The following is a 12,995-nucleotide window of genomic DNA, read 5'->3' as shown; positions in this document are numbered from 1 at the left end:
TTATCTCGCGCGTGTTTCAAAGATCGCGGCTCCTCCTCGACCCCCTTGAATCGCGGGGAAATAAGTCATAATCTGGGGTAGCATTGCCATCCATAATGGGGCATGACACCCCCCCTGGCGGTGCGGAGACATCTTCATTATCGGTACCTAGAGAAGACTTGATCGAGCTTAGCCGAGGCTTTTGCTGCTCTCGCTAACTTGAATGCAATAATCTTGAATTCGAATTCTTGGTGTTTGGGAGATGCTTCCGTAACTTCCGTCGCGTAAACGTGTAGATATCATGCGTAAATAGAACTATTGTTACCATCATCTCTATCGTACCTACTCAAGTACATTGCATCTAACGAAGCGGATGACTTCCTAGAGACGACACTACCGTCCCCCGCGTGATGTACCCGAGAGCTTTAGCTTGTTTAGGGAAAATGTAACGAATTTCAATACGTGGAGTAGAAACATTCCCCAAATTTAATCCATACATCAACTCTACAAAAATATCGCCGGAACTATAAATATCACCGCTGGGCTGTGTATCTGGTTTTCAAGGCTTCAGCTATGGAACGCTATTATCATGACGATTTGGCTGGGCAGATCTCGGGGATACATTGGTAACCCGAGTCTAACTATTGGTGGATGAACTTGGTATGGGCAGCTCGCTAACATCGCCAACTGCTGAGTGAAGATTACTAACTACCGTGGCGGTAGTTAACAATGTATGTATGCCTATATTTAATGGCATATTGGTGATGCTACAGGACGCAACTTTGCCAGATCCGGGCTGACAGTGCCGTCTTCCCTAATCACGGTGACTTCGAGATATAATACTACCTTGCTAAGTAGATACATTAGATATGACAAGTCTCACAGGCAAGCTCCAGAAAGAAACATATCCAGTAAATATACACGAAGAGGTGATCACCGATCCTAGCTAAACTAGTGGCATTAAAAGTCTGGGGAAGTTATAGCGTTGAGAGACGGCGTTGGCAGCTTAGCTGGAAATCAGACATTTAGCGCGGAAAGCCTCCACATACAGAATATCGGCAGTTTATATAGATCCCTTGGTGGTTCTAGACTGTTCGTATTCCAGTGACATTTAACTGCCTCTGCATACCTTAGGTACGTAGACGTCTATAAATTTGGATATATAATAGATACCTAGCCATCACCCGTAGACACAGCCTAAGCAGTATTATAGACGCTCCATTATTGAAGGATAGTGAAAGTGTACACATACAACATGAACCGGTATCGACGACTAGAGCGATGAAGCGAACCGAAATCTGATCAACTAATTTTTGATTTTCATCTTCGTCTAAGTAGTGTTTTGATTTAATTCCCTAATGGTTGACACTTGAAATACGATATACGGAATACTTGCCGAACGGCTCAGACGTCGGGATCCGGAGGCGGAAGTCCGAAGAGGCGCAGATCTACGTAGCAGATGACGGCGCCGGCGCCGTTCTGTGTAACCAGGCCAAGATTTATTAGGGTTAACTCGGACGCCGCATGGTGTCCCGTAGGAAGCCGGCTGTACCACATTGTGTAGGTACGTAATACATGCACGAGGTAACTACATATGTAGTAGCCTATGTCGTCCGTATTCGTGCTTGGGCACAGGGCTAGTTTGAACTGTTTGATGGTTCGCCTTTCAATGTTGAGAACATTCCATTAATTACTTATTACCTACCTACCTATTCCGCACCCGAGTACGAACGATATCGCAAACATCTGATAATTATTCGTATTTCAATTGCGTAGGATACTTAAGTAATTAATTGCTTGGTACGAAGGTAAGCCTCATGATTGAGCCGATACATGCCCAGGCTCCTCGGATATGATCTATCATAAACCGCCGCCTCGCCCTACTATGTACTACTTTCGCCTCAAGATACATAGCCCTGGAGAGAGTTACCTGGGTACATACAAGCCTAGATAGCCTATGGACTTTTATTGTTCCAGTTAACAAGACAAAAAAAGGAAAATGACAGAGACAGAAAAAGATCGACGCTTCGCTCTCCATTAATACACGGACATGGCAGCACGGTTGATGATGAATCAACTTTATGTAAATGCATGCAAGTCACAATTAGACTTCGGGAAAAGAAATCGTGATTAACCTTAACTTTCCCCGGTGTTTCTCTCGAGCAAGTCCTCGTGCAAACATATCAAGCATGGAAGCTTTATGGCTGTGGGGGAAGAAGGGGGGGTACCAGCACCTAGACAATTGGGCAATGGGACAGACAAATTCTGTAATGCACAAATGAATGGTGCATGCGGTTGCGGTGTGTCCGCCAAGACATCGAATCTCGCTATCGAGGTCCACCGCCCCAAACATTGAACGATCCCCGGCCGAAAAAAGCGTTGCTATGGGCTCCTGTTTTCGCTCCATCGGGAGAAGGGCAAAGACCCATCTAGTACGTGGCAATTGGTCACTATGCCTAGACCGGCCGTAGTTCCTAAAATCTAAACCATATCAACCGTGGTTCTATCGATGTTCTGATGTTCTCTTCCGAATTCGAATTGGCGGTGCCTGGCGGTGAGTGGCCCAACCAGCCCAGACGGCTGGGAAAGCTCAAGTCCCAACCCCCCCAACTTCACCCCTTCACAAGTAGCGGCGTAAGCTCACAGACGCATAACCAATTAACGTTGGTGATAAAAAGAGAAGCGTTTGCACCCCAACCTCGAACCTCCGAACTAAGGACCTAGCCGTGGCCTCCGAACCTATTAGGACGTCTGGTGAGATGCAGGCGATTCACATGCGCTTGTTTGCGAAAGTTCGAATGATTGCATTAGGATTAGAACCACCGTCTGCAGATAATAAGGTGAGACCTGTAGTGTAGAGCGTGCGTGTATAAAAGCCCCAGGACCCTCCCGATCCAGTCTTGAGGAGTTGTGAGAGGACCAAGGGCTTTTATTGCCTTACCCAATCAATACCCCCAAAACAAACCCCCCCTCTCCTACGCATTACCTTGTCAGCCGTCAAGATGGAGTTCTTCTGCATTGTCGCTGTCATCATGGCCGCTGTGGTCAATGTCTCCGCCACCGCTGAGGCGAAGGTATGTCAAGCTTTATATACCCTGGTACCCTCCTACATAAGCTCAACTCTTGTGTTCTAACCATGAAAATAGTCATCACAGGGCCCGTTCATGCTCGCATGACATGCTGGGAAGGGCGAGAATGCGGCAGCTTGGATTCACCATCAGGTTACGCAGATCTTGTCCATATCGATACTCCCGGGAGAGAATTTGGGAGTTGGATAACAACTACTGCCCTCAGTCCGTGCTTGAGGACTGAGCGCGTTGTTGTGGAATAGATGATGAAACATGTTATGAGCACAACCTTCAAAAGCATGTAATATGTTATGAGCAATCGGTTTCTGGCGCAAGGAGGTGGACCAACGTTGGGATGATGTTACGAAGATTCATGACGATTCATGCTCGACTTTCTGGCCAACCTGTTCTTGGGCCATTCATATACCCCGACCATCGTGTGACAACTACCGAGTTGCTGCAGATGAGTTAGCAGCCTCTTCAGGCTAATACAATCTCCTTTGTCCCTCTTAAAAATATCCTTAAACGCCTAGTGATCCGTGAATGCATGAGTGAAGCCATTCCCAGTGATCATATGCCCGTAGCCTTCCAGCCATCCAATCCCTAAACGCCCTGCCTTCCGTGCTAATACAAAAGGGTCGACACCTCCAATTAAGCCCTCGTATTATCCGGTGTGGCACCCTCACCCCAAACGTTGCGCGTTTCTTCTTCGACTGCTCTCATAGCAACTGCAACTTCCTCGAGCTTCTCGACAACGTCCCGGACACTCTGGTCTATTTTTGAAAAATAACGATCGTTTGCTTCTCTTCTATTTCTCGCGAGTAGAATATCCTTTTCTGTCTCCTCGTCGATCTTAGCGCCTAACCGTTCGCGACCCGTCCCGCTACTACCCGGACGCGCACTCCCGGTCCCGGCTGTGCTTTTACCACCTTCTGTACCCTCTGCTCCTCCCTTTCCGGCGCCCGCGGAGCTTGTGGGACCGAGGCCTGTCTTGGAAGCGGCAGAAACGCCTATCTCGCCCAATGTCTCCATGATGTTGGGCGCCTCATTCTTTGCGGCGGTAGTCTCAATCGAGTCGTCGGCTTCCCCTCGCGCCCAAGCTTGCGCCAGCTTGATCTGGGCCCCGCGCAGCTCGGCAAGCTTGCGATCGTGCTCGGGCCCGAAGATGTGTGTGCCTCCGCTTGCTGACAGCTCGACTTCTTCCAAGGTCGCCTGCATCTCCGCCCATAGCGCGTCGGTCCTATCGACGGTGCGGGTAGATTCTGCGGTTTGAAGTCGGGTGACGCCTACGCGGCTCCGGGGGTTTAGCATCGAGCCTGTCCGCGCGAGCGAGGGAGGGGCCTGGGACTGTTGCATCGATGCGCCGCTGGCATTTTCGCGGGCATTGGAAGCTGAGGCAATAGTAGAGGGTAACGGTGGGCCCGTTGTGAGCATTCCCGGAAGCGAGGCATGGGAAGCGGCTGGAGAGGGATGTATGAATAGACTAGGAGCAGGGTCGCGAGCCTTAGAGTTGCTCGGAGTTAGTCTGAGGTCGGTCATAGTCATGGCCATCGCTACATTTTGTTGCGAAAGAGACGTGTTCGGAAACGAATAATCCCTTTTTCGAAAATTGGTTTGAAGAAGATTAAAGATTAAAGATTGAATAGGCTACCTAGAGATGTCAGCCTGAAAAGAGATGCTTATGATTGAAGAATGTGATTGGTTGGTGAGAGGTCCAGCTCGAGGTCAAACGTGTTGAGAGTTGCGAATTTGGTATGCAACCTGAATCGTATGTACTTCGTACGTACTCCGGACCTGACCATTTGCATTAGATTGCGCATGTGATCAATGTAACGCACAGACCATGTTTCAAAACCGGACGTCCCAAGGTTCCCGAGCGCACTATCAATCAGCCACTTTAAGAGTGGGCCATTCAAGTTCAATTGAATTCACCACCCTCTGCACAGCCACAGCCAGTTTGACCGTTGACTAGGGCGAAGAAACCCTTACGCATTTTTTTCAATTTAGTCTGTGAAAAGAATTAACCGAAAATATTCATATCCACGATCTCTTAGTCAAGCACCACATCCAACCAACTTCAACACACACCCAAGTCTGAGCGATACCATACACAAATCGGTAAGTTGATCTTCCATTCCTATTCCTTTTCTTTTAATTTCATCAATACAAACAATTCCCAATTCACGTCGACCGGAATTATCTTATTCATCAATTACGAATTCGTCGTCCATCTTTCCACTATTCATCTACTGACTGCGCACTTCCTCTACTACAGCAATCATGGGTAAAGGAAAGCCTCGTGGTCTCAACGCGGCCAGAAAGCTACGTCTGCACCGAAAGGAGCAGAAGTGGGCTGATCTCGGATACAAGAAGCGCGCTCTCGGTACCGCTTTCAAGTCATCGCCTTTCGGTGGTTCCTCCCACGCCAAGGGCATCGTCCTCGAGAAGGTCGGTGTCGAAGCCAAACAGCCCAACTCCGCCATTCGAAAGTGTGTCCGTGTACAACTTATCAAGAACGGAAAGAAGGTCACCGCTTTCGGTACGAATTACCCTTTTAATCCCGTTTGTTCTAGCAGAGGAGAAGCAGAGGGGAACGAATTCGCAATTACATGCGAAGAATTTTTCGAGACCGAATTAGCTAACAGTTTTACTCTCTACAGTCCCCAATGACGGTTGCCTCAACTTCGTAGACGAGAACGACGAGGTCCTACTCGCTGGATTCGGTCGTAAGGGCAAGGCCAAGGGTGATATTCCCGGTGTGCGATTCAAGGTCGTCAAGGTTTCCGGTGTCGGTCTATTGGCTCTATGGAAGGAGAAGAAGGAGAAGCCCCGTTCATAAACAACTCGGGGTTTGCAAGGAAAAGGGAAAACGCGCAACGAAGATTCATTGGGCATGCGGAGTCGATACGGCTTGCTTTGTTTCATCACGGCATCATAGGGTCGGGCCTTGATATTCATTCATAGGTAGACGAGATCCACGAAAAGAGATTCTGCGTCGCCAAACAAGTAAACACTCATAATAATTTTCATTGTTCATCGTGATGTTGGATGCATAATTCTATGGTTGTGAGCTGTAGTTTGTACAGACTTGCCCCAAGTCTTCTCTAACCCGGACCTGATGTTCTAGATTTTCAGTCCCAAATACATAATTGTACAGATTGCTTTTTACCGTTCTAATTTTCCTCCGTTTCTTGGACCGGTTGCTTCCCAATATACCTCAGCAGATAATCGGCCCCTAGCCCGAGACTGATCACGCCACCAGTGATCCAACATCCATTGACGAACCACCACCAGCAGTCCTTGACGCTCTTCAGATCCACTCTCTTAATCATCCACCCCAGCGTTAATGCAGCACCCCCACAGCTGCCAACAAAGAACGCAGGCCCCGCGCCAGCCGCCATACCCGCCGCACCCAGCAGCCCGATTTGCACGACCGCCAAGCCCGTGAGCACCTTCTTGGTCTCGGCGTCGTGCTTCAGCGCAATGCTCTTGATGCCCGCCTTGGCGTCGTCCTTGATGTCCATGTGCGCGTAGATCATGTCGTACAGCACCGTCCACGCCACATTGCTCGCGTACAACAAACCCGCGGCGCTCATCGCTGCGCTGTTGGCGAGGAGGTCGACGCCGAGCGCGGGAAAGCCCATCACGGCACCCCAGCTAAAGGTCAACCCGAGCACGAACTGCGGGTAGTAGGTTACGCGCTTCGCGAGCGGGTACGAGGCGACGAGGAGGAGGCTGGGTACACCGTAGAAGAGACATGGTAGGGGGAATTGCAGGAGTATGGCGAGCCCGGCTAGCAGTTGGGCGCCGGTGTAGGTCAGGGCGCGGAAGGGCGTGATGGCGCCGCGCGCGAGGGGGCGATCCCGCGTCCGTGTTACGTGCGGGTCGAGGTTACGGTCCCAGAGGTCGTTGATGGTGCAGCCTGCGCCGCGCATGATGAGGGCGCCGGCGAAGAAGAGCGTCGCGGTGCCGACGACGGTGAGGGGGCCCGGGATTAGGGGTGACGCGAGGGGCGCGGCCATGAGAGTGGAGAAGAGGCAGGGGAAGAAGAGGTAGTAGGTCCCGGTTGGCTTGTCGATGCGGATTAGTTCTGCGTAAGGGACCCATGAGCGTGGGAGCTGGGCGAGGATGCCGGTGGTGGGTGGGGAGTAGGGCGCCGGTGAGGTGGTGGCGGTGGCGGTGGCGGGTGAAGACGAGGGGGAGTCGATGGTGTGGGCGTTCCGGTAGAGGATTAGGTTGTTTGTTTTAGGGAAGCTGAGGGCTAGAGCTGGTGTTGTTATTGTTGATGGTGGTGATGCATTTTGTGGATGCCGAGGTGTGCATTTAGATATATAGTGAAAATGCCTGGGCATCCTTAACCGTCCTGGATTCGGAGAGGCCGGACTACGGCCCAGCAAGCATCTTGTGCCTCTGGGCACTTGGAATCGAGGCATCCTGCCTGGATTTTAATAACGTGAAACTGGAGACTTGTTAGCTTGTGTGTTTCTAGTGAGTAATATTATAGAGTATAGTGTCATGTATGAGAGAAATGAAGATATTCGTATTAGATAAGATGGGTTTACCATGGGATTAGCCAAAATACCTACCTAACCTAGGGTAGTATACAATGAGGAGGAGGTTTGAGATCAATTGTTCATATAAATTCGAAAAGCAAAAATTGACCTGTGGTATGAATTTCACAAAGTTGAAAATTACCTACCTACCTACCTAGGTACCTACCCACTCAACCTTTGTATTTTCAATTTTGCTTTTTTACAGATTTTTTTCATGAGTGAAGGGTTGCAGATGAGTTGTCATATTGCTAAGGTTAATAGAAATGAGGGCCTACCTTTACAAGAAAACGGAAAAGAAAAGAAACCGTTGGATCTACTAGGTATGCCTAGCTTATAATCATTATATCATAAGTCCATCCATTCCGCTTATGCTTGCAGAGACAATGTCTTGTCTTGGTTCTTGGTGTCTTTTGAGTTTCAAACTTCGGCGCCATTGAAGCTATTTTGAACTTCAGCCTTATCTTATCGTGGAAATATCTGCATGGCCTGTGCATAAGCTTAACTGGAGCTGTAATCCTAGCTTTTGATTGGTGAAATGCATGAAGTACCTAGGTACCTGCAGAAGGTACCTAGTACCTAGTAGTTACATGTACTTTGTAGATTTATAGTGCTTGCTTTTTCGATTCTCCAAATTTAAAAAGTCATAGCTTTGAATGCTCCAACCTCGTGAAGCCTGTTAATAATGAATGTTCATCCTTTCAGCTTTATGTGAATTATGATATCTCTTTCATTCATACTTCTCCACTGACTACCCTAACCTAGGTAACTTGAATCAGGCCTGATGATATTACTGACAAGCTTATTTGTCTTCAACACCATCTTGCCATGACAGACAATGCATTGAAAATTGTAAATGGGATTATAAACGCGAATTTCACGTAGGCGCGTTGGGCGAGGGTCTGGCTATTTTCACGAACCCCGCTGTCGCTTTCGCGAGTTGTCCTTTTGAAGCTTCACAACTCTGTTCCATAACACTCGAACCTCGGAACTTCAGAAACACGAAGCCATACTATCGCCAAGATGCCTCCTACATTACATCCTCAAGCTAAATTCGATCCAATACCTCCAGACCTCGACCTCCATGCACTTGTCGATCGAACCCCCAATTTCGACTGGGTGGTTCGCATATCTACTGCCCAGATTAGGCGCCTCGGTCCGTCTGGCTTCGAGAAGTTGGTGCAGCTGCACGTTATCGAAGGGGGTCGCCCACTCGTCATAGAAGGATGGAATAGGGTTCTCCCGGAAAAGTTGTTCAGCGCTGCCTGGCTGGAGAAGGCATGTGACAAGAAGCGTAAGTTGACACCTGGTAGAAAATAAGACATATCGGTATACTGATGATAGCCCACAGAGGAAAATGTTCGTGACATAAATGCGCGGACTGATGTCCCAATGACCACCGGCCATTACTTGCGATCGATGCGACAGTTGACCAACCAATGGACCCCGACTAATTTCCGCGACGAACGACGGCAACGCCTCTACTTGAAAGACATAGACTGCCCTCCTGAATGGTACAATCACTTGAAGAGAGTGATCCCACCGAACGTGTTCTATATGAACGAGAACATTAGCGATAACCCAAGCGCAGACGCCCGAAATGATGATATCTTTGGTGCGCCGGAGAGGACACCCGCAGTAGCAGGCGATCTGATGAGTAGTCTTGCGGAGGAAATGCGTGCACAGAATCTTATGTGCTACATCGGACACGAAGGGACCTTTACCCCTGCCCATCGAGAGATGTGCGCCAGTTTAGGCCAGAACATTATGGTCGAAGCCTCGGGGGATAATAAAGGGGAGAAGCCGGGCAGTTCGATTTGGTTCATGACGGAGACGAAGGATCGCGAAGTTGTCCGGGAGTACTTCCTCTCTATGCTTGGTCACGACATTGAAATTGAAAAACATTTCGCACAAATCAACGCGTGGAAAAAGGCCAACTTCCCCGTCTACATTGTCGAGCAGAAAGTGGGCGACTTTATCTTGATTCCTCCCCTTGCGCCCCATCAGGTCTGGAATCGCGGAACAAGGACTATGAAAGTGGCATGGAATAGGACCACAGTCGAAACCCTTGATCTAGCCCTTCACGAGGCTCTCCCGAAAGCGAGACTAGTGTGCCGTGATGAGCAATACAAAAACAAGGCGATCATCTATTATACCCTCGAGAAGTATTATAAGGATTTACAAACCCCCGAGGAGAGTGCCGAAGTTGGGCTGCTAGGGTTCGGCCAGGAGCTGATGCAGACTTCGCCGCGCATAAAACAGATGGCCAATGACTTCAAACGTCTGTTTGGTCTTTTCACCGAGATCCTCATCGACGAAATGTTTGGCTATAAGCAACTCAATGTCGAATTTATCCCGTTCGACTCCAACATCACGTGTTCATACTGTCGGTCTAACATCTTCAACCGCTTCTTGACTTGCAAATGTTGTGTGCGGCCGCTTATAAACGGCGATGAGGATACCTACGATATTTGCATGGAATGTTACAGTATGGGTCGCTCGTGTCTTTGTGTTTCTGGTTTACAATGGTGTGAGCAATGGAAATGGTCCGATCTTGTTGAGAAACATGAAACCTGGAGGGCCATGGTAATACAGCAAGATGGGTTTATCGACCTTGAGACGTCTCCTCAGCCCATTGAGGTTGCTCGAAAGAAATCAGGCAAGAAATCAGTAGCCCAAATCTGTCAAGAACAACTTCGAAGGCGACCCTGGAACGATATCTCGAAGCCTCCTGACCCTCCAGCCGAGGAATCTGACGCTCCTGAAGTTGATGACGATGGTCGAGTCAAGAAAAAGCCAAAGTCGCGACGCAAAGCCAAGAAGGGAGACGTTTACCGTTGCCATGTCTGCTGTCATAAGGACTACACATATAAACTCGCCTTTTGCACGTCGTGCCAGAACGCGTACTGCTACGGTGTGCTATGGCGGGCGTTTGACATGATGCCACAGGCAGTAATGGAGCAAGAACACTGGCAATGTCCGAAATGTCTCAACATTTGCAATTGCGGAAGTTGTAGACAAAGTGGCAATACGATTCCTTACGTCCCCAAGAACACGCTCCTTGGGCATGATACGCGCCCCATTGCTGACGATCGTAGCGTTGAGTCGATCGTCGACTTCCGTCAGCATAACTTTAGTTGGCTAAAGGCTACTGGAGAGGAGAACCGCAGTAAAGATACTAGGCGAATGCAACGATTGAAGCAGCAGGCAGACGCCGAAAAAGCCAAAGACCCATGGAATGCGGCAGAGGAAGCCCCGAACGAGATGGACTCTGCTCTCCAAGATGCAGTCATGGATGAGGACGGGGATCAGAATCACCCCTCGGACCACGCTGGTACAGCTAGGAATGGTGACGTACAGGGTGATCAGCCATCTACTGCTCATATGTTAAGTGAAGTGGCAAATTTTGTCGAGAATCCCGATGTGTCTGGTATACAGAATGGAGAAGAGGACTCAGTTTATCCAGATCTATCTCAGTATCCCGACACGTCAATGGCGGGTAGAGAGCGAATGATGGGCATGGGATTCTACGACCAAGACGAAAGTGCAGACAGAATCTTATTCGACCCATTCCAAGAACCGGATGCCGATACTCTGAATGATGAACCAGAAATGTCCGATTTTGTCAAAAAGACACTCCAACTCGCAAAGAGAAAGGCTAGGCTTGAGACTGACAATGATCCCGATTTTAGAGGTCCTAGAAACCGCAAAAAGCCCAAAACCGGCAACCTTGATCAGTTGGTTAACCTCGACCCTGCTTTACTTGGGTCTTTGGGTGACAGTATGCCTACACCAACCCGAGTGGATGCGTCGAACGGCTCCAATGAACGGCAAGGTGAAAATAGCGTTGACGAAGAACAAGTTGGAGAGACTTCTCAAGCGGGTTCCAGCCTCAAACAGAAGAAACAGAGACGGCCACCTCTACCTATCGACCCCTTACGGCCTACCTTACGACATGCCAAACCAATAGCATCCTATGTTGAAGACGAAGAGCCTGCTGAAGACCTCGATGATAGTGTGATGATTAAACCTCTGCGGCTTTTCGAATCTGAAAATGATAATAGCGCACCAGAAGATGTGGACCCTGTAGATCTAGCTGCCGATGCAATCCGCGCTCTGACGCAGCTTCCCGGAGAAGGAGAAAGTCCGATCATCGCTCAAAGCACCCCAAAGCCAGGAGCTAAAAGACGAGGCCGGCCACCACGGTCATCGCTCGGTAAAACTGCAACTTCGACCCCAACCCCAGCCCCAGTCGCATCTGAGGCTCCTTCCACGGGCAAAAGGCGTGGCCGCCCACCAGGCCGACCAAGGAAGTCTATACTGGGCAATCTCGAAAATAAAAATGACGAGGACACTATTATGGTTGATGCTAGCGACGCTGATAATACTCGGAACGGTGATGAGAACGATGTCAGTTTGGATGAACTTGAAGCACAGCTTATACGCGAGTTGGGCAACGCAAATTCTGGCGAGAAGCATGAAGATGAGGAACAGTCACGGCCATCTCCATCCGCGTCTCGCGGGGGTTTAGTGAGAAAAAGGGGGCGGCCTCCAGGACGGCCTCGTGTAGAGCAAGCCCCCAGGACACGTGTACTCGACAGTCCAGAGCCGACCCGAGATCGCCGATTTATGTCTATGGCAGAGCGAGTAGCTATGCGAGGTAGAAAGATCAAGATATCCTCGCGCGGGACCCGAAACAATGCCACGGGGGCCTCGGCCACTTCATCAGCCCGGGAAACGCCAACTGCGTCAGCCCCAGTTCCTAAGAACAAATCGCTGTCGCGATTTGATGATGACGACGACGCGGTTAATAGGCCCAGCCCCAAACGGGGACGCAAAGAGCTGGTTGACAATGATTTCGAGCCTGCCCGGGACCAAGCTCAAGATTCCCCTTCACCTAGCTCCGTATCGGAGCGTCAAATACCAGAACAACGACTACGACCCACTCGGAAATCAAATGGACCTACAGTTGTCAGGTTGGCATTCTCCTCCTCCGAAGAGGATAGCGCACCCGACTCTGTGTCTCTAGAGTCAAGTGATGACAGTGACATGGAGGATATTCCTCAAAGACAGCCCTTTGTTCAATCGCGCGGTCGAGGAAAAGGGAGAGGGAGGCCCCCTGGGAGGGGTCGGGGTCGAGGCCGCGTTTAGTTCTGTAGGTGGTAGCTTGGTACTGTATATCACGGAGTTAATGGATGACTGGCAATGGAGGTTAGGGAAACGGTTATGGCGGCGTTGGTGTTGCTTGGACACTGCAACTATGCCATACAAGGGCATGGGGCCTGCGAAATTATCGGCTCGGCAGAGAGCTTGATACTGCTGTCTACCACTTATAGGTACCTACTTTTGGTTTGCAAGATCTCCTTAGTCCTATACCCTAATTTCATGTTGAAAAGGA

The 12,995-nt window shown here is 49.6% G+C and overlaps 4 protein-coding genes across 4 annotated transcripts; 2 read left to right on the top strand and 2 right to left on the bottom strand.

Moving 5' to 3' along the window:
• Window positions 1-3,504: 3,504 nt before the first annotated feature.
• GGS25DRAFT_190578 (uncharacterized protein) lies at window positions 3,505-4,828 on the bottom strand. Its single transcript, XM_049256706.1, has one exon. It carries the CDS (start codon window positions 4,596-4,598, stop codon window positions 3,699-3,701), a length of 900 nt encoding a protein of 299 aa, XP_049119083.1. The 5' UTR covers window positions 4,599-4,828; the 3' UTR covers window positions 3,505-3,698.
• A 209-nt stretch (window positions 4,829-5,037) lies between these two features.
• On the top strand, window positions 5,038-6,060 carry GGS25DRAFT_482268 (40S ribosomal protein S23). Its single transcript, XM_049260260.1, has 3 exons — window positions 5,038-5,165; window positions 5,323-5,586; window positions 5,708-6,060. The coding sequence occupies exons 2-3, from the start codon at window positions 5,328-5,330 to the stop codon at window positions 5,884-5,886; spliced, it is 438 nt and encodes a 145-aa protein (XP_049119082.1). The 5' UTR covers window positions 5,038-5,165; window positions 5,323-5,327; the 3' UTR covers window positions 5,887-6,060.
• On the bottom strand, window positions 6,061-7,716 carry GGS25DRAFT_482265 (putative para-hydroxybenzoate-polyprenyltransferase Coq2). Its single transcript, XM_049260259.1, has 2 exons — window positions 7,634-7,716; window positions 6,061-7,506 (listed from the first exon to the last, which is right to left on the bottom strand). Exon 2 carries the CDS (start codon window positions 7,478-7,480, stop codon window positions 6,221-6,223), a length of 1,260 nt encoding a protein of 419 aa, XP_049119081.1. The 5' UTR covers window positions 7,481-7,506; window positions 7,634-7,716; the 3' UTR covers window positions 6,061-6,220.
• A 540-nt stretch (window positions 7,717-8,256) lies between these two features.
• GGS25DRAFT_190349 (uncharacterized protein) lies at window positions 8,257-12,971 on the top strand. Its single transcript, XM_049256705.1, has 2 exons — window positions 8,257-8,891; window positions 8,949-12,971. Exons 1-2 carry the CDS (start codon window positions 8,621-8,623, stop codon window positions 12,746-12,748), a joined length of 4,071 nt encoding a protein of 1,356 aa, XP_049119080.1. The 5' UTR covers window positions 8,257-8,620; the 3' UTR covers window positions 12,749-12,971.
• Window positions 12,972-12,995: the final 24 nt, after the last annotated feature.

Source organism: Hypoxylon fragiforme (genome assembly GCF_022984875.1).
Source record: "Hypoxylon fragiforme strain CBS 206.31 chromosome Unknown GGS25scaffold_3, whole genome shotgun sequence".
NCBI lineage: Eukaryota > Fungi > Ascomycota > Sordariomycetes > Xylariales > Hypoxylaceae > Hypoxylon > Hypoxylon fragiforme.
The sequence above is the reverse complement of the archived record's forward strand: the minus strand, read 5'-3'. Positions and strand labels throughout refer to the sequence as shown.

Excerpts from the sequence above, each read along its gene's own strand:
- GGS25DRAFT_190349 (XM_049256705.1), top strand. The coding sequence starts at position 8,621 with ATGCCTCCTACATTACATCCTCAAGCTAAATTCGATCCAATACCTCCA. Across the intron at positions 8,892-8,948 it reads GAAGGCATGTGACAAGAAGC|AGGAAAATGTTCGTGACATA; the intron begins GTAAGTTGACAC and ends GATAGCCCACAG.
- GGS25DRAFT_482268 (XM_049260260.1), top strand. The coding sequence starts at position 5,328 with ATGGGTAAAGGAAAGCCTCGTGGTCTCAACGCGGCCAGAAAGCTACGT. Across the intron at positions 5,587-5,707 it reads AAAGAAGGTCACCGCTTTCG|TCCCCAATGACGGTTGCCTC; the intron begins GTACGAATTACC and ends TACTCTCTACAG.
- GGS25DRAFT_190578 (XM_049256706.1), bottom strand. The coding sequence starts at position 4,598 with ATGGCCATGACTATGACCGACCTCAGACTAACTCCGAGCAACTCTAAG.
- GGS25DRAFT_482265 (XM_049260259.1), bottom strand. The coding sequence starts at position 7,480 with ATGCCTCGATTCCAAGTGCCCAGAGGCACAAGATGCTTGCTGGGCCGT.